The 26,903-nt window shown below is 41.2% G+C and overlaps 1 protein-coding gene across 2 annotated transcripts in view; it reads left to right on the top strand.

The window, feature by feature from the left end:
• The window catches only part of LOC126412402 (serine protease svh-1-like), a 467,630-nt gene that overhangs the window by 305,151 nt on the left and 135,576 nt on the right, over positions 1-26,903 (top strand). For both annotated transcript variants that reach the window (XM_050081990.1, XM_050082000.1), the window contains 2 exons: positions 8,469-8,707; positions 18,234-18,386. In XM_050081990.1, the coding sequence (XP_049937947.1) occupies positions 8,469-8,707; positions 18,234-18,386 (392 nt within the window). The remainder of the gene's footprint in view (positions 1-8,468; positions 8,708-18,233; positions 18,387-26,903) is intronic.

Below are 26,903 nucleotides of genomic sequence, written 5' to 3'. Positions count from 1 at the left end.
AATACACTAAGCAGATTCAGAAGGATGTAGGTTGCAGTAGGTACTGGGAGATGAAGAAGCTTGCACAGGATAGAGTAGCAGGGAGAGGTGCATCGAACCAGTCTCTGGACGGAAGACCGTAACAACAACAAACAACAATGAATAACTTTACACTTTTCTTTATTCAGGGTCAATTGCCAATTTTCACACCATACAGATATCTTATCAGAATCATTTTACAAATCATTTTGGTCATCTGATGACTTTACAAGACAGTAAATGACAGCATCATCTGGAAACGATCTAAGATAGCTACTCAGATTGTCTCCTATATCGTTAATATAGATCAGGAACAATAGAGGGCCTATAAAACTTCCTTGGTGAATACCGGATATTACTTCTGTTTTACTCTATGACTTTCCATCTATTACTATGAACTGTGAACTTTCTGACAGGAAATCATGAACCCAGTCACACAACTAAGGTGATATTTCTTGGGCATGTAGTTTGGTTAGGAGATGCTTGTGAGGAACAGTGTTGAAAGCCTTCTGGAAATCCAAAAATGCAGAATCAATTTTACATCCCCTCTTTATAGTACTCAATACTTCATGAGTATAAAGAGTTAGTTGTGTTTCACTAGAACGATATTTTCTGAATCCTTGCCACCTATGTGTCAATAAATCATTTTATTTGAGTTACTTCATAATATCTGAACATAGTATATGTTCCAAAATCCTACGGCAAATTGACGTTAGTGATATGGGCCTGTAATTCAGTGGATTACTCCTCCTTCTCTTTTTGGATATTGGTGTGAGTCGAACAATTTTCCAATCTTTAGGTACAGATGTTTCTGTGAGTGAGTGGTTGTATATAATTGCCAAATATGGAGCTATTGTACCAGCACACTCTGAAAGGAACCTGACTGGTATACAATCTGGATTGTGACTTAAACTGCTTTGCTACGCCGAGGACATCTACTTCTGTGTTTCTCATCCTGGCAGTTGTTCTTGACTGGAATTCAGGAATATTTACTTTGTCTTCTTTGGTGAAGGAGTTTCAGAAAATTATGTTTAATAACTCTGCTTTAGTGACACTGTCATCAGTGACTTCATTGTTGTTATCATGCAGTGAAGGTATTGATTAAGACTTGCCACTGGTGTGCTTTAGATATGACCAAAATCTCTTTGGGTTTTCTGCCAGATTTCAAGACAGAGTTTCATCGTGGAAATTATTAAAAGCATTCCACATTGAAGTATGCACTATATTTTGATCTTCTGCAAAATTTTTCCAATCTTGGGGATTTTGCATTCTTTTAAATTTGGCATGCTTCTTTTGTTGCTACTACAACAGTGATCCAACTCGTTTTCTGTACCGTGGGGGATCAGTACCATCACTTATTAATTTATGTGGTATATATCTCTAAACTGCCATCAATACTATCTCTTTGAAATCATTCCACATCTTTTCAATGCTTACATGATCAGATCAGAAGGAGTCTCTTAAAAAGGCATTAAGAGCATTTTTGTCAGCTTTTTTAAATAGATATAGTTTGCGTTTCTTTTTTATTGTTGTAAGTGTTACAGTATTCAGCTTAGCAGCAACTGCCTTGTAGTTGCTAATCCCTGTAGTCATCATGATACTTCCTATTTGTCCAGGATTATTTATTGCCAAGAGAACAAATATGCTTTCCCAACCATTTATGCTTTGAGTGGGCTTATGAACTAATTGTTCAAAATAATTTTCTGAGAAAGTACTCAGTACAATTTTGGATGACATTTTATGCCTGCCACTGGCTTTAAATGTATAATTTTTCCAGCATATCAAGGTGTAATGGGTCACCCTCCTCCAACATTACCTTTTTCTTTTATGGAAATAACCGATACCGCATATACTCTCGAATCTGGTATAGGTGAACATTCTCGGCTGTTTAACTGAATGAACTTCATATGATTTTGTATATGAAGTATTATATTTCAGGCTAAAATGTATAAAAAGAAATTAACATGTTACAGTCGATATGTACTAACAGTTAAAATTGCTCTTCTTTTAAAAATATTTGAAATTACGAAATTTCTGGCATACTTAAAATTCATATTATTAATTGCAAAATCTAACATTAGTTATTAAATTTATTTCTGAACTCATTTATAAAATAATGATATATTTTAGTGAAGATTCTTCTTTGGTTAAGAAAGTTTGTAAACTACTTGCTTTGTAAACTCTTTGGAATATTGTGAGTACCGTAGAATGTTAGGTGTAGTGGGCATGCCTCTGATGGAAGTAGACAAATTTCTAATCTTTTCAACAACAATGTGAATTCATGTTCTGAAGTGGAATTGTAAAGTCGGTGTGATATAAAAGAATGGGCTAAAATAGAAAGAGATTAATAACAACAGGCAAATCTTCATCAGTTATTCAACAAGAACCCACAACGTTATAAAAATTACAGCCTCAAGAATTTGCCCTAGACACTAGACTTGGAGCAAACAACAAGAAGATAATGAAGATAAGTAAAAAGATTTTCTTTTGTATATCTTATGCCTCTTGAAGATTTCAAAATTTGTGCAAGGACAGAGAATTTTAATAGTGATGTGTGGGAGGGTAAGATTACAGACGGTAGATTGAAGTCACCACCAACTATAATTGCATGAGTGAGATACCTATTTGAAATGAGACTCAAGTTTCCTTTGAACTGTTCAGCAACTATATCTTCTGAGTTTGGGGGTTGGTAAAATGATCCAATTAATAGTTTAGTCTGAGTGTCAAGTATAACTTCTACCCATCCTATTCCACAGAAACTATTTACTTCAGTTTTGCTAAAGGGTAAACTACTTCTGACAGCAATATATACTGTATTTAATCTATCCTTTCTGAACACTGTTAGATCATTTGGAAAAATTTCAGGTGAACTTATTTCTGGCTTTGGCCAGCTTTCTGCACCTCTAACTATTTGACGGCGGGGTCAGGGATTTTCACCTGCCTTGAGATGACTTGGTGTTTTTGTTGTCCTCATCATTTCATCATCATTCATGTAAGTGGTGAGATTGGGCTGAGAAAGAGTTTGGGAATTTGTACGAGCACTGATAACTGTGCAGTTGAGTGCCCCACAAACCAAACATCATCATCATCTAACTATTTGAGCTTTCTATTAAGGCTTGGAGCTCTGATTCTTTTTCCAGCACAGCTATGACAATTTACAACTACAATATCGATCATTTCTACAACTACCTTAGTGTGTTTTATCTGCCTCCTGTTAGGTGGATGCCCTTTCCGTGGTTTCCTGAAACCCTCTAACCTGAAAAACCACCCAGTCCCTCCCACACAGCCCCCCGCTACCCATGTAGCCACTCCTGACCTATTAAGCAGAACCTGGAAACCCACCAGCCGATGGCACAAGTCAAGGAATTGCAAGCCTACACAGTCACAGAACTGCCTGTGCCTCTGATTTAGACCATCCACTCAGCTCTGCACCAAAGAACCACAGTTTGTTCTATCAACAATGCTGCAGATGGTGAGCTTAATCTCACAAGACTGACAGTCTTTACCATTTCCACTAGCCACCCGAAACCAGAGAGAATCTCCTCCGGAATCTCCTCCGATCCAAAGTGACACAGGTCATTGTTGTGGACATGAGCCACCACCTACAGTTGGCTGTATCATGACCTCTTCATGGCATCCGGAAGCACCCTTTCCACATCCAGAATGATTCCCCCGCCGGCAAGCACACAGAATGCACACTGGTTTCCTTCACCTCCTTGACAGTCATGTTCATAAGGGGCCCTGTTAAGCATGAAACGTTGGAGCTCCCAACTATCAGCAAACCCACTGTCTGTGAATGCCCAGACCTTGCAGGCCAAGAAGTTTCCTCTGGAAATGGGTGGATGACTGTATCCGACTTAAGAGACTTCATCAGCTTCAGATAATGCTCGAAACCTGTTCGTCAAATGTACTGGGGAGGCCTTACGATTGGCCCCTCATAAACTCTTTCGCTGCCTGCCAGGCTTTGGAATGATCTCCCACACACGGGTGAACGGTCAACTTCAGTGCAAGCAGTATCCGGGGTGGCCACAGCAGTGGACCGATCAGGAGACACGTGGGATGTGCTCAACGTCCCTCGCATACCCACGTCTGACCCTCCACAGTTTTGTCCCTTGGCAGCAGCCTCCAGCTGTGTGATGGAAGCCAACACAGGCTGGAGCTGTGAATGAAGGGTCATCAACTCAGCTCGCATCTGTACACAGTAATCACAGTTCCTATCCATTACTAAAGACGCTCCTGTTTGAAACTCATAAAAATATGTGACAAACGAATGGTGTACTTGCTTATCAGCAAAAGGATATGAGGTGCTCTGTCATGGACAGTCTTTCCAACACTGAGCTACACAAACCAAAACAAAGAAAAGCCTGTATGATACAAAGGCATGACGAGAGGTAGTTGAAACCATGGTGGAGAATGTAATTCAGTTGTTCCAGTCCTCGTTGGTACTGAGTTACGAGGGGGGACACTCCTTTGTGGCTAGATGGCGAGACTTTGGGAGGTGGTGGGAGCCTGGAAAGATAATGCATGGGATATTTGTTTTTGTACAAGGCTGGGAGGATAATTATGGTCTGTGAAGACTTCAGTGAGACCCTTGATATATTTCGAGAGAGACTGCTCATCACTGCTGATGCGATGACCACAGGTGGCTAGGCTGTATGGAAGGGACTTCTTGGAACGGGATGGGTAGCAGCTGTCAAAGTGGGGTTATTGCTGGTGGTTAGTGGGTTTGATATGGACAGAAGTACTGATGTAGCCATCTTTGAGGTGGACGTCGACATCTAGGAAGGTTGCATGTTGGGTTGAGTAGGACCAGGTGAAGCAAATGGGGGAGAAGCTGTTGAGGTTCTGGAGGAATGTGGATAGGGTGTCCTCACCCTCGATCCAGATCACAAATATGTCATCAATGAATCTGATCCAGGTGAGGGATTTAGGATGCTGTGTGGTTAGGAAAGATTCCTCTAGATAGCCCATGAATAGGTTGACATAGGATGTTACTGTGGGGGTGGCCATTGCCATATCCCAGATTTGTTTTTAGGTAATACCTTCAAAGGAGAAGTAATTGCGGGTGAGGATATAGTCGGTCATGGCATCTAGGAAGGATGTCGTTACTTTAGGATCCATCTGGCATTGGGAGAGGTAGTGTTCAATAAAGGTAAGGCATGGGCACTATGGATGTTAGTGTAAAGGGATGTGGCATGATTGAAGACCAGCAGGGCACCATTTGGTAAAGGGACGGGAACTGTGGAAAGTTGGTGGAGGAAATGATTAGTTTTTTTTAATATAGGAGGTAATAGATTGAATGTGTTGGTCTATGAGAGGAGAGATTCTCTCAGTGGGGGGCACAGTGACCGGTCAAAATGGGGCGTCCAGGGTGGTTGGGTGTATGGACTTTAGCATCTTGAAGGTAGGAGTGCGTGGAGTTGTAGGGGCGAGCAAAGAGGTGGACTCTGGGGAGGGGTTCTGGATGGGCCTAAGGATTTGAGGAGTGACTGGAGATCCTTTTGGATTGTTGGGATGGAGTCACTGGCAAGGTTTGTAGGTGGATGTATCTACCCTGCTATATAAACTATACCACCCATTTCCCCAACGACTCTCCACGGTTCCTGTGACTTTACCACTCAGTGCCCTGCTCATCACTATTAATGGCACCTCCCTTTACCATTACCGTAAACTACCTTTCCCAATGCCCAATGGATTCCAAACCAACAACCTCCCTCCTAGTTGCCATGACCAACTACATCCTCACCCGCAATTACTTCTCCTCGAAGGCATTACTTAAAAACCAACCTGGGGTATGTCTTAAGAGCACCCATGTGACACTATCCTATGCTAAGCTATTCATGGGCAATCTAGAGGAATCCTTCCTAAACACACAGAATCCTAAACCACTCACCTATGTCAGATTCATTGTTGACATATTTGCGATCTGGATCAAGGGCGAGGACATGCTATCCACTTTATTCCAGAACCTCAATAGCTTCTTCCCCATTTGCCTCACCTGGTCCTACTCAACCCAATAAGTCACCTTCTTAGATGTAGACGTCCACCTCAAGAATGGCTACATCAATAGTTCTGTCCATATCAAACCTACTAACCACCAGCAATACCTCCACTTCGACAGCTGCCGCCCATTCCATACCAAGAAGTCCCTTCCATGCAACCTAGCCATGCATGGTCATCGCATCTGCAGTGATGAGTGGTCCCTCTCGAAATATGTTGAGGGTCTCACTGAAGCCTTCACAGACCGTAATTATCCTCCCAACCTTGTGCAAAATCAGATCTCCTGTGCCTTATCTTTCCAGTCTCACATCACCTCCCAAAGTCTCAACATCTGGCCACGGAGGGGTATTACCTTCGTACCTCAGTACCACCCACGACTGGAGCAGCTGAATTACATTCTCCACCAGGATTTTGACTACCTCTCATCTTGCCCTGAAATGAGAAATGCCCTGTCCAGTATCCTTCCCACCCCTCCCACAGTGGCATTCCACCATACACCAAACCTACACAATATACTTGTCCATCCATACAAAACCTCTGCTCTCAACTCCTTACCTCATGGCTCATACCCCTGTAGTAGACCTAGATGCAAGACCTGTCCCATACATCCCCCTACCACCACTACTCCAGTCTGGTTACAAACACCACTATCCCATCAAAGGCAGAGCTACCTGTGAAACCATTCATGTGATCTACAAGCTAAGCTGCAACTACTGTGGTGCATTCTACGTGGGCATAACAACAAACAAGCTGTCTGTCCGCATGAATAGCCACTGACACTCTGTCACCAAGAAACAAGTGGAGCACCCTGTCGCTGAGCGCACTGCCCAACATGATATCTTTCATTTCAATGACTGCTTCACAGCCTGTACCATATGTGTCCTTCCTACCAACACCAGCTTTTCTGAATTGCACAGGTGGGAACTCTCCCTGCAATATGTCCTACATTTCCGTAACCCTCCTGTCTTCAACTTTCATTAGTTGTTGTCCTCACCCATCCAGCCCCTTCCCTGTTCCCATTGCAGCAGTACGTAGCTGTCATTCCACCAATGCACCCAGTCTTTCTATTTCTTTTTTCCACTACCCCCCCCCCCCTCTTCTCTCCTGCTCTCTGCCTAACCTCCCAACTGTACATAGCTGCCCTATCCTCTCTCCACCTTGTCCATGCATGCCCCCTGCAGCACTTCACGTGCTCCCCACCCCTACTCTACTATCCCTCCCCCTCCCCACCCCAGCCTCCCCCTTCTCCCCACCCAGTGCCACTCCATTTATGACAAAGACCTTGTTGACTGAAAGCTTATGTGTGAAAGTCTTTTTGTTGTGCCTATCTGCGACTTTGCATATCTGCTATATGGTGAGTAGCAACTTTCCTTTTCATAATACTATTACATTCCATCATGGATTTTCTATTGTTTTCTATAGTAAAGTACTGTGATAAAGCATGGAGACACAACTTTGTCACTTTATCAAAGCAAAAACAAAATAAAATAAAATTGTTCTCATTCTAAGTATGCTCCATTTAGTTATAGTAATTGGGAATACACTATATGTCTTCCAGAAGACTGCCGGCCGGAGTGGCCGAGCGGTTCTAGGCGCTACAGTCTGGAACCGCGCGACCGCTACGGTCGCAGGTTCGAATCCTGCCTCGGGCATGGATGTGTGTGGTGTCCTTAGGTTAGTTAGGTTTAAGTAGTTCTAAGTTCTAGGGGACTGATGACCTCAGAAGTTGAGTCCCATAGTGCTCAGAGCCATTTGAACCATTTTTTTCTTCCAGAAGACTAGAAAATGTTCAGTGGAAGCAGCATTGATGAACAGCTCTTTCAGCTTTACAGTACACTGGACTTCACCAAACTAAATACATGGATTCTTTACACAGAGGTTTCAGGGAACGTTACCAAACAAACACAGTTTCTGGAGCATCTCAGGAAAGAACTAAGACAAATGAAAATTATGTTTCAAAACATATTACCTGTAATCAGCAATGGGTCAAATAATAAAGGTGAGCCACAAAGTAATAAAATTAGGTGGCAGAGCAGAGCATCAAATTGCAAGAGCTAGAAAATGTGACATGTGGAGAAGTTGCACATAAAAAATGTAAAACAAATGTAATCTTGAAGCAGAGCATTGTTTGTGTGTCAGGCCACATGATTACAATATAAAAAGATTTTATTTTCTGTTGTTTTAATATCCCATAATAGATCCACTCACAAATAAAAATGATGACTAGAAATAAAAATGATGCACATTTACAGTTTGAATGTTCTTCTCGAAAACAGTTTCTTTGTTTTTTAAAATTAAATATGTGCTAAAATAGAAATAAGCATAGTTCTGTTGCTGCACTCAATTTGAATGCTGCTGCAATTTTAAATTTGTTAAAGTCTTCTATTTCTAGTGGTAAACTGGAGGACTCTCTGCTTCTTGGATTAACTTGTAACCATGTTTGTTTGCAGTATTTGGTAAATGGGGTGTGATATGTGATGATCAGTTTGGCATCGAAGAAGCTACTGTGATTTGTAAGGAACTGGGTTTCAGTCTTGGAGCTATTGATGTCCGCCTACACTCATTTTATGGTAAAAGCAATATGAATGGTACTTTTCTCATGGATGAACTGCAGTGTATTGGCAATGAATCTTCTCTCACTGAATGTTATTTCAATGGATGGGGTGTACATGACTGTGGACCTGAAGAGGTAAGTTTCTGTGTATAAGTACGTAGAAGATCTTCTTTCACTTACTCATATACTACTGGGTAATGGACAGGAAAACTGACATATAAATACATCACAGAAATTTTTTGAGTGCAGGTCCATCAAACCAATTTTACCTTGGTATTTACTAGAATAGGGATTAAGATATGTAAAGGAGGTTACACATTCAAAAAGAGAGGAATGAAATTTGTGTTAATTGTGTGTTTATTGCTGACTAAATATTAACTGCAAAGCATGAGATAATTTCTATTACCTTGAAATGTAACCACCAAATACTTCTGAAAGAAGCACCTAAAATGTAGCCTGGCACTTTTAGCCTTCAGAGCGATATTTTCTTTCTCCACGGAGGAAGAATAAAAAGATAGAAGAAAAGGGGAAGTAGGCAAAAATGACATGAAGAGGGGTATTCCTCATAAAAAAAGGGAGGGGCAAGAATACTTAATTAAATTAAATAATAAAACAAAAAATTCTAACAAACACCATAAGCAAAATAGCGACAAGGGCAGTTTAATATAGAGGGGATTAAGGGTAGGTGGTTGGTAATGTGAGAGGGTACATTGGAGAGCTACTTCCCATCTCCAGCCCTCAGGGCAACTATTACTGGATTGCAGGACCAATAGGCTTGAACAGTATAGCAAGCACTTGTGTCTCTCAGGTTATGTACAGAATGCTCAGACATTGTGTTCAAGACATCACAAAAGTGGACATTTTTTCTGCGCACATTCAAGCAAGCAGTCTGCCAGTTTGGTAATAGTCATCCTTAAGTAGAATCCCATGCAGTGGGTGTGATTAGTTTCACATGTTGCCCTGCCTTAAATGTCATTTGATTTGCTAGTGGTGAGGTTGAAGTAGGTGTTAGAGGTGGATTGGATTTTACAGTTCGAATGGTTGCAACTGTAGAAGGGATAAGAAGGATGTATGGAAGGGAGTGTTTAATGCGAAAGGAATGGTACCTGCTGAGCTGGAGATATATTATGTTTGATTCACAGGTAACAAAGTTTGGATGGCAGAGTTAATAAAAGTGGAGATTAAGAAGATGACCAGGTGAATTTCAGTTGGGTAAAGGAGTTAAGCTGTAGCCAAGAGCCATATTAAAAGTTTGGCATACAGCTGGACCATCCAAGTTCCCATGGCCATTTCCCTCATCTAATTGTAGATGAAAAGGGGAGCAGGAATAAGTAAGAATGAAGTTTATTAATGTGTCAATGAATGACGTGTTTTTGGGTACTTTCAGGTGAGGATCAGTAGAGGTATGCTCAAGATGTGGGTGGCTACATGGGTATTCAGGTAGAAAAAAGTCACATTGATGGTGACAATGAAGGATTCAAATTGGGTAGGGTGGGAATAGATTTTACACTTTGTGAGACGTGATTGGTGCCTTTTACACTGGATGTGAGGCTCCGTGAGATAAGCAAAAATGTGCTGGAATGAGATTTTCACTCTGGAGCGGTTTGTGCACAGATATGAAACTTCCTGGAAGATTAAAACAATGTGCTGGACTGAGACTCGAACATGGGACCTTTGCCTTTCACAGGCAAGTGCTCTACCAACTGAACTATCCAATAACGCCTCACGCCCTGTCATCACAGCTTTAATTCTGCCAGTACCTTGTCTCCTACCTTCCAGACGTCACAGAAGCTCTCCTGTGAACCTTGCAGAACTAGCACTCCTGGAAGAAAGGATATAGCAGAGACATGGCTTAGCCACAGCCTAAGGGCTTCTGTGAGGTTTGGAAGGTAGGAGACAAGGTACTGGCAGAATTAAAGCTGCGAGGATGGGGCGTGAGTCATGCTTGAGTAGCTCAGTTGGTAGAGAACTTGCCCGTGAAAGACAAAGGTCCCGAGTTTGAGTCTCGGTCCGGCATACAGTTTTAATCTGCCAGGAAGTTTAAAAAATGTGCTGGTTCGCCACATCTGAGATTTACTGAATTGTGTTCTTAAGACCCTGTCTCAGTGCCACCCATGCCATTCATTCTACACTCACACCTTCATCTCTACAGCCTACTTTCCACCATTGTGTCATATCCTTCCAGTCCACATTATCACCATACATGTAGCTCCCCATGCACAAGAGTGGGCTCACATACCTTACATTCCCATCCTGTACTCATGCTCCTTCTCTCTCCAGCCATCAGCCAACCTTCCTTCAATCCTTCCTTCTTCTTCTCACCTTATTTCTCCTCTCAAGCACTCTTATTCAAACACCCTCTCAGACTGCCGAGCTGCAGTGCTGGTACAATGTTATCAACTGGGGAAATGTAACCACAGAGGTATATGTGTGTGTAAGACTATGAGTGTGTGTACATTTATAGTACTAGTTAGTTCTGAAGAAGGACACTCCTCTAAAGTTTAGCAATGGTAAAAGTCATCTGCATGTGCCTCTCGATCACCCAACATCTCTCTGTACTGTGCTTAGTCCTTCCATTATTTAGTTTAATTTATTTGTCCTTACATTGTGATATCAGGCATGTCATTTTAACATGGATATGGTGCGCAAAACTTAAGGCCAAAAGTAACCTTCACATGATGTGTCACTGCCAAATAAGATAGAATGAAACCTGGACCATACATACAGTGAAGAGTCAAAGTAAGTCGTACACCTGTCTAATATAATGTAGGGCCCCCACTAACATGCAGAAGTGCCACAACATGACATGCATGGATTCAACTAATGTCTGAAGTAGTGCTGGAGGGAACTGACACAACATGGAGATATCTTCTGAACAGCACATTGCAAGGTATCTCGGATATGCTCAATAATGCTCATGTCTGGTGAGTTTGGAGGCCATCAGAAGTGTTTAAACTCAGAAGAGTGTTCCTGGAGCCACTCTGTAGCAATTCTGGGCTTGTGGGGTGTTGCACTGTCCTGCTGGAATTGCCCACATCCATCGGAATCCACAATGGACACGAATGGATGCAGGTGATTAAACAGGATGCTTATGTTCATGTCACCTGTCAGAGTCATATCTAGATAAATCAGGGGTACTCCAACTGCACACACCACACACCATTATAGATCCTCAATGAGCTTGAACAGTCCCCTGCTGACATGCAAGGTCCACAGATTCATGAGGTTTTCTCCATACCCGTACACATCCATCTGCTCAACACAATTTTAAACGAGACTTGTCTGACCAGACAACATGTTTCCAATCATCAACAGTCTGACAGCGGTGGTGACGGACCCAGGCAAAGCTTAAAGCTTTGTGTCATGCAGTCATCAAGGTTACATACATGCGCCTTTGATTCTGAAAGACCCATATCAATGATTGTTGAATAGTTCACACATTGATACTTGTTGGTGGCCCAACTTTGAAATCTGTAGCAATTTGTTGAAGTGTTGCACTTCCATCACATTGAACAATTCTCTTCAGTTGTCATTGGTCCTGTTCTTACAGGATTTTTGCCCAGCTGCAGCAATGTCGGAGATTTGATGTTAACTGGAGTCCTGATATTCATGGAGCACTTGTTAAATTATGGTACGGGGAAATCCCCACTTCATTGCTATCTCTGAGATGCTGTGTCCCATCACTCATGTGCCGATGATAACACCACATTCAAACTCACTTAAATCTTGATCTAACTGTGCCAGACACTTGTTGTCTTATATAGATGTTGCTGACTGCAGCACTGTATTCTGCCTGTTTACATATCTCTGTATTTGAATACACATGCCTATAACAGTTTGTTTGGCACTTCAGTGTAGAAAAAACTGCTATAATGTATCAGAAGAGCTAACTGAAAGAAATACGAAACAGACATGAAGAAATGACATTTTTATTCAAAGACAATAATCATACGGAAGTCACTGTGATTCATGATGGATCTGTGGACATTACAAAAGGTGGGATATGGTTTTTAATAGGGTATGTGGTCACCATGGATGCAAATGCATGCTCTGTGTTGTGCTCCCATGCTGGTCACAAGGTTGGTAAAGGGTTCTTCTGGTTAGGCACTCCATTCCTGCCCCAGTGTGGTTGACAACTGCTGAACGATCATTGGCGCATGTGGACATGCTTCAGTACGTCTTGTCACAGCCCCACACAAGCTGAGTGGTATTTAAGTTTGGGGAATGGGCAAGCCAATCCATATGCTGAATATCCTCTCATTCCAAGAGATCCTCCACGTGCACTGTTCCATGCAATTGTGCATTGCCATTCATAAAAATGAAGTCAGGGCCAAATGAAACCCTGAAAAAACACATTTGAGGAAGTACAGTGTCACAATAATGTTGACAGGTGAGTGTGCCACATTTAAGGATTCGGAGATCAGTATACCCATGAAACATTATGCCTCCTCACACCATAACACCTGGATAACCAAAACAACCATGTTCAGCAATGTTACTGGGTTTATCACGTTTTCTCATCTCTTGCCTTATGAGGATACATGCAGCTTTGTTGAACATGATGATATTGGTTGTCCAGATGTTATCATGTGGGAAGGCAGAATGTTGCATGTGTGTACTGATCTCCAAAACTTTGAATGCATTACACTCACTGGTTAATGTTTTTGTGACCTTGTACACTTTCCCCGTGTGTGTGTTTTCAGCAGTGCATTTGGCCCTGACTTCATTTTTATGGACGACACTGTGTGACCACATGGAACAGCACAGGTGGAGGATGGATGACACTGTGTGACCACATGGAACAGCACAGGTGGAGGAGTCTCAGAATGAGAGGATATTCGATGAGTGACTGGATTGCCTGTTACCCTGAGTTAAATCTCACTGAGCACATGTGGGATACATTGGGGCAACATATTGCAGTCTGTCCACAAGCATCAACAGCCATCCAGCAGTTGTCATCTACACTGGTGGAAGAATGGAATGCCCTACTACAAGAACTCCTCACCAACCTGGCCAGCATGGGAATGCATTACTGTCTGTGGTGATTCCACACCCTGTTAAGACACCTGTCCTAACTACTGTGATGTTCAGGGGACCATAATGAACAGTGTCATTTCTGTTTGTCTCAGTGCATATTTCAGCTGTCTTTTGTACTATACTGCAGCAGTTCATTCTATGTATGGTCCAAGTTTCATCATGTTACGTTATTCAGCAGATACATGCTGTGCAAAAGTTATTTTCGTCTTTAAGTTTTGGACACCAGTGTTCATACATACACACAGAGATACTTACTACTTATGAAACAAAAACACAAAATATATACACAAATAAAAGTTTACATACATATAGAGTGTAATATACCATGTCTGCCTCCATAGCTGAGTGGTCAGTGTAGATGGTTGCCATGCGGACGATCCGGGGTTGACTCTCAGTTCATCTTAATGAAAACTTTACCCTTGTACTGAAATGTTCTTGTAATTACTTTCACACAATGAATGGTACCAGTTTCTCTTTTATATCTGCATACTAACAATGACTTTTTAAATCACAAAAAACACAAACTAGACCAGACAACATAATATAACTGTGAGAGATAAATTTTCACTTTTATCACTACATTTTCACTGTAGACACAATTATACCCATAAGTAAAATACAGCTTGTATTTAGTTGCATTGTTATTTGTGCAAGTATTCTGTTATACTGTAGTAATAAGCCGCAATCAGGCAACATTTAGTTTGTGTTTAGTTGGTGATACAACTTCTATATTCTTTATGTCATATAGGAGCAAAAATGCATCCTTCTTCTGCAAGGTCCTTATTCATTAGTTTCAGTTGTTTACTTGTCAGTTGATAATTATTACTGCTTGTAGTGTAATAGGCATACAAATCTTTGTTCATCGATACATCATTGTGTTCTTTCAAATTCAAATTTGCTTCACATATAAAGTGATGGAAATGTCAAGATTTTGACTGAGTGAGGTAGTAAGTGGTTAGAACACTGGACTTGCATTTGGGAAGATGGTGCTTCTAATTCCATCCAGCCATCCAGATTTAGATTTTCCATGATTTTCGTAAATCACTCCAGGCAAATGCCAGTATGGTTCATTTGAAAGGGGTATGACTGCTCTCCTACCCCTATCTTCTGTATGCTAAGTTTGTGTTCTGCCTCTAATGACTGCACAGTTGACAGGATGTTAAACACTCATCTTCATTTTGAAGATTTTGAGTTTTTCTCTGTAGGATTCCCTTGACTGTCATTTTGCAATACACCTTATACCTATCTTTTATAGTTTAATGTCAACAACCACACCAAAGAATTTGTAACTGCTTGTGTCATATAGATTTTTGTTCCCCAGTTTAACACTGATGTCTTCAGTTTGGGCACATCTACTAGCATGCACCGGTAACCTGTATGTACCTTATTTTTGTACTATTTATTAACATAATGGTTTGCATTTTCTTTGTTCACAGCAAGTGGAAAAACAATGGACCCAGTACTGACACTTAAGACAAACCATGTTTAACTGGTTGAAATTAGGAGTAGATATATTATATAATTTTCTTTTCCATTTTATACACATTTCCACACACTGTTCCCCACAAACAATTCTATAGTCATCTACTTTCATCTCAGGGACTATTGATGAAGATTATGCAAATAGTATCATGACATACACAATCAATAGTTTTGGAGAGATCTAGGAAGAATCTAGCAAATTTCTTTTTTGTCATTTCCTCCTGTCATTACGTGCCTCACAAAATTTTCAGTTCCTGTCTTGACCTATGTTGAAGAAAAAATGTTGGGCATTGTTCCTTTTTACAAATGTAACAGACTGTGTTTTATGGCTGTCTCTACAATCTTTCATAGTACTGATGTTGTATTGATGGGTCTACAAATTTATGGATTATGCGTGGTGCCCCTTTTGTATAAAAGAATCACTTTATTCACTTAAAGCCATTCATTACCACTTTATTAAATGCAGAAAAATAATAATCAACAGTGTTCCAGATTTACTTTCTATTCCATACCTACATCTGTTTCCACAGTAATTCAGTTGCATTCATGCCATATCTAAGCACTTTTTAAGATTAGTAATGCTGGTGGCCTCTATATTTAAAAGCCTGCTCTTAAAAGGCACATTTAAACAATCAATTTGTGATGTTCCATCAAGTTAATTATTTCCACTGTTGTAAAAAGTCATTGTTCCCACATCGCACAAATAAACAACTTTCCAACCCATTAGTTTATTTTTAATTTAGGTTGACTTCTTGAACATCTATTATAGATATATACTTTTAACATTTCGTCATATAATAACCAAAAATAGTGTCATCTTAACAAATGAAGGCATGGGTAGAGACAGCCAGTCACTTTATAGTGAAAATCTAAACCAGCTCTAAACCAACTGATAAAATGCATAAAAAATATGAACAATCAAGCTCAGCTTTTGAACATACATTCTTCATCTAAGAATCTAAGATTTCTCTCTCTCTCTCTCTCTCTCTCTCTCTCTCTCTCTCTCTCTCTCTCTCTCTCTCTCTCTCTCTCTCTGTGTGTGTGTGTGTGTGTGTGTGTGTGTGTGTGTGTGGAGGGGGGGGGGGGGGGGGGGGCTGCAAACACTCTGAGGAGAAGATGTATCTGAAAGCTGGGATGCAGTGTACAACTTCCACTATGAGCTTATCAATTGCTTCCACTACATAGTGAATGCCTTTCTTTATCCATTTCACTGTTTGTATTCTGCCCAGGATTTCTTGTTATTATATTAAATGTAATAATAACCTTAACTGTTAGAAATCATATAGCGGAGATGCTGAGACGCAGATAGGCACAACAAAAAGACTGTCACAAATAAAGCTTTCAGCCAGTAAGGCCTTCATCAACAATAGATGACAAACACACACACACACACACACAGACACACACGAACACACACACACACACACACACACACACACACACAAACGCAACTCACTCACATGACTGCAGTCTCAGGCAACTGAAACCACACTGTGAGCAGCAGCACTGGTGGATGATGGGAGTGACAACTGGGTGGGGGTAAGGAGGAGGCAGGGGTGGGAGAGGGAGGGATAGAATGATAGGGGCCTGTGTGTGATGGTGGAATGGCGGCTGTGTAGTGCTGTAATGGGAACAGGGAAGGGGTTTGGATGGACGAGGACAGTGACTAATGAAGGTTGAAGCCAGGAGGGTTGTGGAAATGTAGGATGTATTGCAGGAAAAATTCCCACCTGTGCAAGTGTGACCCTCAGTATATTAAGTGAAGCCTTCACAGACCAGAATTATCCTCTGAACTTTGCACAAAAACAAATCTCCCATGCCTTATCTTTCCAGTCCCTCACCACATCCCAGAGTCCCACTGTCCGGCCGCAGAGGAGCATTCTCCTCATAACTCAGTACCATCCATAACTGGAGCAACTCAATTACATTCTCCTCCAGGGCTTTGAATACCTCTCATCATGCCCTGAAATGAGAAATTTGCTGCCCACTACCCTTCCCACCCCTCCAACAGTGATATTCCGCTGTCCTCCAAACCTACACAATATCCATCCTTACATGACCTCTGCTTCCAACCCCTTACCTCATGGCTCATACCCTTGTAATAGACCTAGATGCAAGATCTATCCCATACATCCTCTCACCACCACCTGCTTCAGTCCAGTCACAAACATCACCTGCCCCATCAAAGGCAGGTCTACCTGTGAAACCAGTCATGTGATTTACAAACTAAGCTGCAACCACTGTGCTGCATTCTATGTGTGCATGACAACCAACAAGCTGTCTGTGCACATGAATGGCCACCAACAAACAGTGGCCAAGAAACAAGGGGACCATCCTGTTTCTGAGCATGCTGCCAAACATGACATCCATGCTTCATAGCCTGTGCCATATGGATCCTTCACACCAACAACAGCTTCTCTGAATTGCACAGGTGGGAACTTTCCCTGCAATATATCCTGAGTTCCCACTATCCTCCTGGCCTTAACCTTTGTTAGTCACTGTCCTCACCCATCCATTCCCTTCCCTGTTCCCATTCCAGCACTACACAGCCATCATTCCACCAACATACACAGTCTTTTTATGTCTCTCTTTTTCTGCTATTCCCACCGCCCCTCCCCAACTCTCCCCTGCCCTCCATCTAGCCTGCAGCACTTCACTATCTGCCACCCCTACTATACTCTCCCTCCCTCTCCGAGCCCCAGCCTCCTCCTTACCCCCACCCTGTCACCACTCCCACAATGCACAGGTGCTGCTGCTTGGAGTGTGGTTTCACTTGCCTGAGACAGGGGTCATGTGAGTTGCGTTTGCCTGTGTGTGTGTGCGTGTGTGTGTGTGTGTGTGTGTGTGTGTGTGTGTCATCTGTTGTTGACAAATGCCTTACTTGCCAAAAGCTTTGTTTGTGACAGTCTTTTTGTTGTGCCTATCTGCGACTCAGCATCTCTGCTATATGGTGAACAGCAACTTTCCTTTTCATAATATTGTACCATTCCATCCTGGTTCTTCCTTTGTGTAATTCTTATAAAATTCAACCAAGAACAAACTTCAGTATCTATGATGTAATTAAACAATTTAATATGTTTAAATAATTCTACCTCCATTAGCATATTTTATATATGCTAATCATTTAATTTTATGGTTCCAGGAAGCAGGAGTTGTGTGTCGTGTACCTGGTCTAATGTGCTCTGAAAATAAGTGGCAATGTTTGGAGAGTAAAGAATGTATTAACATAAAATTCCTGTGTGACCAGGTTGAGGACTGCAATGATGGTACTGATGAATCATCATTATATTGTGATGTAAGTCTCAAATAATTTGAAACTGAGTGTATAATTGTGTTTTTTTCTTGAAACAGTTATAATAACTATAATTACTATAAGTGGTGTTTGACTATATCGTAGACATCAGTGAATACTGGTGCACTAAGGCACCATTAAAAGATAATAACAAAAAGAATCTAACTTATGATGATTACTGTGAAACTGTGTTAATATTACATCTGTTTGTGAATTTAAACTGACATGTTAGTTGAAATTTACAGCAAAGAGTACAACTTATTAAAGCAATGGGAATTTCATATAGGTTAAACGCTATCTACTCAAATGGGTTATTGAGCTGGATTTACAGGAAAGGACTGTACCATTTCAGTTATCTGAGGATATACCATGTTGTGATATTCAATGTGAATGTTGTTTAGATGTGCTGCCATCAATGCCTCACTGACCACTTTGTACATCCAATGACTTTGTCTTCAACTCTTAATGGTCACTTGATGGTCACTTGACTAAAACAAAAAAACTGAACATAACAACATTCCAGAAAACTTATTTGTTCCACAATACACAATTTGGTTGTCACTTCATGTCCTCTTTAACCTCGCACTCCTTGTGCATTCTGGGTGGAGTCATTCCTGATGTGGAAAGGGTCCTCCCGGATGCCATGAAGAGCACAGGGTGCAACCAGCTGCAGGTGGTGGCACATGTCGGCACTAATGACGTGTGTCGCTTTGGATCTGAGGAAATTCTCTCTGGATTCCAGCGGCTATCTGATTTGGTGAAGGCTGCCGGTCTTGCTTACGAGATGAAGGCAGAGCTCACCATCTGCACCATCGTTGACAGAACTGACTGCGGACCTTTGGTGCAGAGCCGGGTGGAGGGTCTGAATCAGAGGCTCAGACAGTTTTGCAACCGTGTTGGCTGCAGATTCCTTGACTTGCGCCATAGGGTGGAGGGGTTTCGGGTTCCGCTGAATAGGTCAGGATTTCACTACACTCAGCTGGCGGCTATATGGGTAGCGGAGGCTGTGTGGCGTGGACTGGGCGGTTTTTAGGTTAGAAGGCCTTGGGAAAGTACGGGGTGGGCTGCAATCTCAAAGGGTGCATGGCAAATACAGGACGTGCTTGGATCAAGGAACAGTCGGAATTGTAGTTGTAAATTGTTGTAGTTGTGCTGGGAAAGTCCCTGAGCTTCAAGCGCCAATAGAAAGCACAGAAGCTGAAATCGTTATAGGTACAGAAAGCTGGCTAAAGCCTGAAATAAGTTCTGCAGAAATTTTTACGAAGTCTCAGACAGTGTTCAGGAAAGATACATTAGGCAGAATTGGTGGTGGAGTGTTTGTGTCTGTCAGTAGTGGTTTATCTTGTAGTGAAGTTGAAGTAGATACTCTGTGCGAATTGGTATGGGTGGAGGTTATACTTAACAGTTGCTGAACAGTTCAGAGAAAATTTGAGTCTCGTAACAAATAAATACCCCACTCATATGATTATAGTTTGTGGGGATTTCAACCTTCCCTCGATATGTTGGTAAAAATACTTGTTCAAAACCGGTGGTAGGCAGAAAACATCTTCCGCGATTGTCCTAAATGCTTTCTCCGAAAATTATTTTGAGCAGTTAGTTCACAAACCCACGCGAATTGTAAATGGTTGCGAAAACACACTTGACCTCTTAGCCACAAACAATCCAGAGCTAATAGAGAGCATCATGACTGATACAGGGATTAGTGATCACAAGGTCATTATAGCTAGGCTCAATACCGTTTCTTCCAAATCCACCAGAAACAAACGCAAAATTATTTTATTTAAAAAAGCAGATAAAGTGTCACTAGAAGCCTTCCTAAGAGACAATCTCCATTCCTTCCGAACTGACTATGCAAATGTAGACGAGATGTGGCTCACATTCAAAGATATAGTAGCAACAGCAATTGAGAGATTCATAACTCATAAAAATTGGTAAGAGATGGAACTGATCCCCCATGGTACACAAAACAGGTCCGAACGCTGTTGCAGAGGCAACGGAAAAAGCATGCAAAGTTCAGAAGATCGCGAAATCCCGAAGATTGGCTAAAATTTACAGATGCGCAAAATTTGGCACGGACTTCAATGCGAGATGCCTTTAATAGGTTCCACAATGAAACATTGTCTTGAAATTTGGTAGAAAATCTGAAGAAATTCTGGTCGTATGTAAAGTACACAAGCGGCAAGACGCAGTCAATACCTTCGCTGCACTGTACCGATGGTACTGTTACCGACGACTGTGCCGCTAAAGCGGAGTTATTGAACGCAGTTTTCCGAAATTCCTTCACCAGGGAAGATGAATGGAATATTCCAGAATTTGAAACATGAACAGCTGCTAGCATGAGTTTCTTAGAAGTAGATGCCTTAGGGGTTGCGAAGCAACTCAAATCGCTTGATGCGGGCAAGTCTTCAGGTCCAGATTGTATACCGATTAGGTTCCTTTCAGATTACGCTGATACAATAGCTCCCTACTTAGCAATCATATACAACCACTTGCTCACCAATAGATCTGTACCTACAGATTGGAAAATTGCGCAGGTCGCACCAGTGTTTAAGAAGGGTAGTAGGAGTAATCCATCGAACTACAGACATATATCATTGATGTCGGTTTGCAGTAGGGTTTTGGAGCATATACTGTATTCAAACATTATGAATCACCTCGAAGGGAATGACCTATTGATAGGTAATCAGCATGGTTTCAGAAAACATCGTTCTTGTGCAACGCAGTTAGCTCTTTATTCGCACGAAGTAATGGCTGCTATCGACAGGGGATCTCAAGTTGATTCCATATTTCTAGATTTCTGTAAAGCTTTTGACACCGTTCCTCACAAGTGACTTCTAATCAAGCTGCGGGCCTATGGGGAATCATCTCAGTTGTGCGACTGGATTCATGATTTCCTGTCAGGAAGGTCGCAGTTCGTAGTAATAGACGGCAAATCATCGAGTAAAACTGTAGTGATATCATGTGTTTCCCAGGGGAGCATCCTGGGACCTCTGCTGTTCGTGATCTATATAAATGACCTGGGTGACAATCTGAGCAGTTCTCTTAGGTTGTTCGCAGATGATGCTGTAATTTATCGTCTAGTAAGGTCATCTGAAGACCAGTATCAGTTGCAAAGCGATTTAGAAAAGATTGCTGTATGGTGTGGCAGGTGGCAGTTGATGCTAAATAACGAAAAGTGTGAGGTGATCCACATGAGTTCCAAAAGAAATTCGTTGGAATTCGATTACTCGATAAATAGTACAATTCTCAAGGCTGTCAATTCAACTAAGTACCTGGGTGTTAAAATTATGAACAACTTCAGTTGGAAAGACCACATAGATAATATTGTGGGGAAGGCAAGCCAAAGGTTGCGTTTCATTGGCAGGACACTTAGAAGATGCAACAAGTCCACTAAAGAGACAGCTTACACTACACTCGTTCGTCCTCTGTTAGAATATTGCTGCGCGGTGTGGGGTCCTTACCAGGTGGGATTGATGGAGGACATCGAAAGGGTGCAAAAAAGGGCAGCTCGTTGTGTATTATCACATAATAGGGGAGAGAGTGTGGCAGATATGATATGCGAGGTGGGATGGAAGTCATTAAAGCAAAGACGTTTTTCGTTGCGGCGAGGTCTATTTACGAAATTTCAGTCACCAACTTTCTCTTCCGAATGCGAAAATATTTTGTTGAGCCCAACCTACATAGGTAAGAATTATCATCAAAATAAAATAAGAGAAATCAGAGCTTGAACAGAAAGGTTTAGGTGTTCGTTTTTTCTGCGCACTGTTCGGGAGTGGAATGGTAGAGAGATAGTATGACTGTGGTTCGATGAATCCTCTGCCAAGCACTTAAATGTGAATTGCAGAGTAATCATGTAGATGTAGATGTAGATGCAGATGCATCAGAATGGGTCCTTTGTACCCATGGGTGTGATACATGGCATTGTTAAAACATATCCATGGCAATATTTTGGGGTCTTCAACATTTGTCATTTACAGTAGTGAAGTGCCACATTATCTTCATGACTCGTATTGTCTTGTCTTTTGTGATTTCAATTGCCTCTCTGATATTTGGTCATTGCAGCTCAGGCTGCTCAGCAAGAACATACTGTTCTTCAGATTTTAACATGCACATTGCCCTTGAACTTCAACTACTGCAGTTTCCCTATCTCTCTTTAGACATACATGGTCACTAAATTTAGTTGTTGTTAATGCTACTGTCTTCAGTTTGAAGGCTGATTTGATGCAGCTCTCTATACCACTCTATCCTGTGCAAGTCTGTTCACCTCTGCATAACTAATACAACCTACATCCACTTGAACGTGCCTGCAGTAGTCAAGACTTGGTCTTCCTTTGCAGGTTTCAACCCCATACTTCACTCTATTACCAAATTACTCCTTGATGCCTCAGGATATGTCCTATTATTGTGTTCATTCATATAGTCATGCTGTGCCATAAAGCTATTTTCTCCATAATTTGATGTAGTATCTCTTTATTAGCTACTCTATCTATCCATATAATCTACAGCATTCATCTGTAACACATTTCAGAAGCTTCTATGTCCCTTGTGTCTGCATCGTTCATTGTCCACATTTTGCTTCAAGTAAGGCTTCCCTTCAGTGAGATACTTTCTGAAAAGGTTGTCCTGGCACTGAAATTTACAATTATGTTAATTTTTAAGGTATTTATCTTCCTCAGAAACACATTTTACTATTGACAATCTGTGTTGTGGGTGCTCTTTACTTAAGCCATTATCAGTTATTTTGCTATTCAAATAGTAGAAATCATCTACTACTTTTACTGTCTCATTTCTTAATCTTATTCTCTTAGTGTGGTGTTATTAATTTTACTGTAGCCTTATTTAACTTTTTTATTTTCATATTATAATGCCTTTTCAAGACACTGGACACTATCCATTCATTCTGTTCATGGATGTTTCAAGTTCTTTAGCATTTTTGAAAGAATTTCAATAAAAGAGGCCAACTTTATTTCTTCTCCCTGGACTTTAATTCCTTTTCCAAATTTCTCTTCGTTTCCGTTACTACAAGTATGGATTGAATAACATGTAGAATGTGATACAACCCTGTCTCATTCCCTTGTCAGCTATTGCCCCTGTTTCAGGTCCTTCAACTACTGTTGGGTTTCTGTACAAGTTTTATATTGCTTTTCACTCCCTGTATTTTAAGCACTATAACTTCAGAATCTCAAAGAGAGTAGTCAGTCAACAATATCATAAGCTTGTTCAAAATTTGAAAATGCTATAAATGTGGGTCTGGCATTTCTCAAACTGTCCGTGGCTTGTGGTCTTGCAGTAACGCACGGGGTCCTGGGTTTGATTCCCGGCAGGGTCAGGGATTTTCTCTGCCTCGAGATGACTCGGTGTTGTGTGTCTTTCATCATCATTTCATCCTCATTCACTCGCAAGTCCCCGTAGTGGTGTTAAAGAACTTGTGGAGTGGCGGCCACCAATGTCATACGCTTATTATTATTATTATTATTATTATTATTATTATTATTATTATTATTATTATTATTATTTCTCAAACTCATCTTTTAAGATGAGTCACAGTTCAGTATTGCTTTGCATGTCTGTACACTTCTCCAAAACTCAGACTGGTCTTCCACCATGCCAGCCTCTTGTACAGAATTCATGTTAGTGTTCTTCAACTACGAACTGTTAAACTTTCATATGACTTCCAGCACCTTCTTTTGTGTTGGGGTAATAGTTGAAACACTTGACAAATAGCAGTGGAAAGCACTGTAGGAAACAGAAATACCGTAATAAATTCACAGTAATTGGTCGTCCAAGACACCTATGTAATATTACAGGAGGCCAATGGTCCATTTAATTAGTCATTTGCTTGGCCTATCATACGGATTTTAAAAACTGATTTTATTGTCTATGAGCATTTACAGTTTGAAGAAGAGCTGATGAAATGTATAAATTATTGTTTAATTTATTCTTTCTGGAACAGATCAGTGAATCTTCTTCTTCCTCTTCTTCTTCTTCTTCTTCTACATTTGCCCTCAAGCTGGTGGGGTCCACAGTTGTGAATCTCTGACACCAGTTTATCTGATCTTGTACCTGATCAGGGAGCAGGCCTGAGATCTTGAGATCTTCAAGCAGGGTGTCATACTATCACTGCCTATGTCATCCTACTGGTCATTTACCATTTACTCTCAAACTAAAATCAGTCTCTGCAGCTGTTGTTGCATCTGCTCTAAGAACATGGCTATACCCTTTTAGATGACTTTCTCTCATCTTGTCTGCTATTGATGCTACTCCACATAATTTTCAAACTTAATCAAGTGTGACATGATTGTGCAGTGTCAATCCAGATGTCTATCCAAGCATCTTCATTTCCATGATAATAAGTTATTGTTTCACTTCTTTTGTTGAAGGTCAGCATTTAGCACCATACAGATCAATGAATATTTCAGAAATTTCAAAAATTCTTTTTAACTTTATGCCATTTCTCTTTATTCTTTTGTTATTGATGTAGTTACGTCCTATCTTATATAGAATTGTGCATATTCTATTTTGTGAAGGTTAACTGAATCTCCATTATCTGAAATTGAAGCAATAATCATTGTGAAAACATCACAGATCGCATTACCAACAAAGAAGATTATTTCAATATTGGAACAAAATGGTAACACATTTGTATGTATGATGATGGGTACCCATTACTGAGCTCAAATTGGTTCATTTAAATGATTTATAAGCACATGTGAAGTGTAGCAGAGTAATGATGATTTATTTCTAGCACATTCCGTAGGAGTGCTTCATGACAACTATTCCATGTTATGCCTTCATTTATGTTATTTCTCTCAACATTCTCCTTTATGATGGGATCTAAAAGACATGATTTATGAGTGAATGGAAGCATGTGACTCATTAGTGATTTAACGTGAGCCCAATGATAAATACAGCTGCTTTCCTCTTGGACGGTTTTTAAGCTTGATGGGGAGGACAGGGCAGTGGGTACATTATGGGCTTCAAATTTTAGTAATACCATACTAAAAAAAGGAAAAGTTACTGATATTTAAAAATTTCCCTTCATTTTTGATATTTAATTAAATCATGTGTAAGTAGTCAGTAGGTATAGACTGAGTTAATTAATTATTGTAAAGAATAAAATTGTGAGAATCAATAAAATAGTATTATCAAACTGTGGAAACTCTAGGTTGGAATCTCAACAGTATAAGGTAAAGGTAGATTACTATTTACCATAAAGATGATATGTTAAGTTGCAGACAGGCACAACTAACAGACACACATTGGCTTTCGGCCACAGCTTTTGTCAGGAAAACAAACACACACATTCATTCACAGAAGTAAGCAGACACCTTACACACACATGACCCCCATTTCCAGCAACTTGGACTGGACTGCAGTTGTCACGTAGAACAGAAGCTACAATCTGGAGGGAGAAGTAAGGGCAAGGATAGCGAAGTACGGGTGGGGGAGGAGGGGAGGGGGGGGGGGGGAGAATGCTGTCTGGTGGAGCATGCAGACTGCCGACAGGCACAGCATTGGGAGGCTGCAGGGCAGGGGGGAGCAAAAAAGGAGAGGGCAGGGAAGGGGAAAGATGAATGGTTGCATTGGCGGATAGCAACACGAGATGGTGAGAGTGTTGAAAAGGGACAAGGTGACAGTACTCAAGGGGTGGAAACTGTTCGTTGGAGAGCATGGGGACAATATGTTACCATGGGTTGAGGCTTTGAGAGCAGATAATGTATTTTTAGGATAATTCCCATCTGCAGAATTCATAAACGCTGGTGGTGGAGGGAAGGATCCAGATGGCTCGGGTAGTGAAGGAGCCGTTGAATCAAGCATGTTATGGTCAGCTGCATGTTGCTCCAAAGGTTGGTAGTCATACCAATATAAAAAGCTTTTCAATGATTGCAGTGGAGCTGGTATATGACATGGCTGCTTGCACAGGTGGTTCAGCCTCAGTTGGGGTAGGATAAGTCATATTGTAAATGCTGGGTGGGTGGTTTGGGCAGGTCTTGCACCTAGGTCTTCCACAGAAATATGATCCCTGTGTAAAGGGGGTGGGAACGGGAGTGGCACAGGGGTGGACTAGGATGTTCTTGAGATTAGGTTGCTGACTGAGCAGTGGGAAGGATCTTGGGTAGGATATCGCTCATTTCAGGACACAATGATAGGTAGTCAAAGCACTGTTGAATGATTTTGCTCAGTTGTTGCAGTCCATGGTAGCATTGGTTGATGGAGGGGGCATCCTTTGTGGCTGGTTCTTGGGGGTGGTTGATTGGAGGTATGACAGAAATGGCATGGGAGATCTGTTTGCAGACTAGATCTTGGGGATACTGCCTGTCTATGAAGGCCATGGTGAAACCCTAAGAGAGCACTTATCACTGCAGATATGCCATGGCTGGGTGGCCAGGTTGTTTGGGAGGGTTTTTACAGTGTGGAAGGGATGACAGCTGTCAAAATGCAGGTACTCTTGGTTGTTGGTGGGTTTAATGTGGACAAGGTGTGGATGGGGTCATCAGAGAGGAGGAGGTCAATATCCAA

Source organism: Schistocerca serialis, chromosome 1, assembly GCF_023864345.2.
Source record: "Schistocerca serialis cubense isolate TAMUIC-IGC-003099 chromosome 1, iqSchSeri2.2, whole genome shotgun sequence".
Taxonomy (NCBI): Eukaryota; Metazoa; Arthropoda; class Insecta; order Orthoptera; family Acrididae; genus Schistocerca; species Schistocerca serialis.
This window is presented reverse-complemented; position numbering and strand designations above follow the sequence as displayed.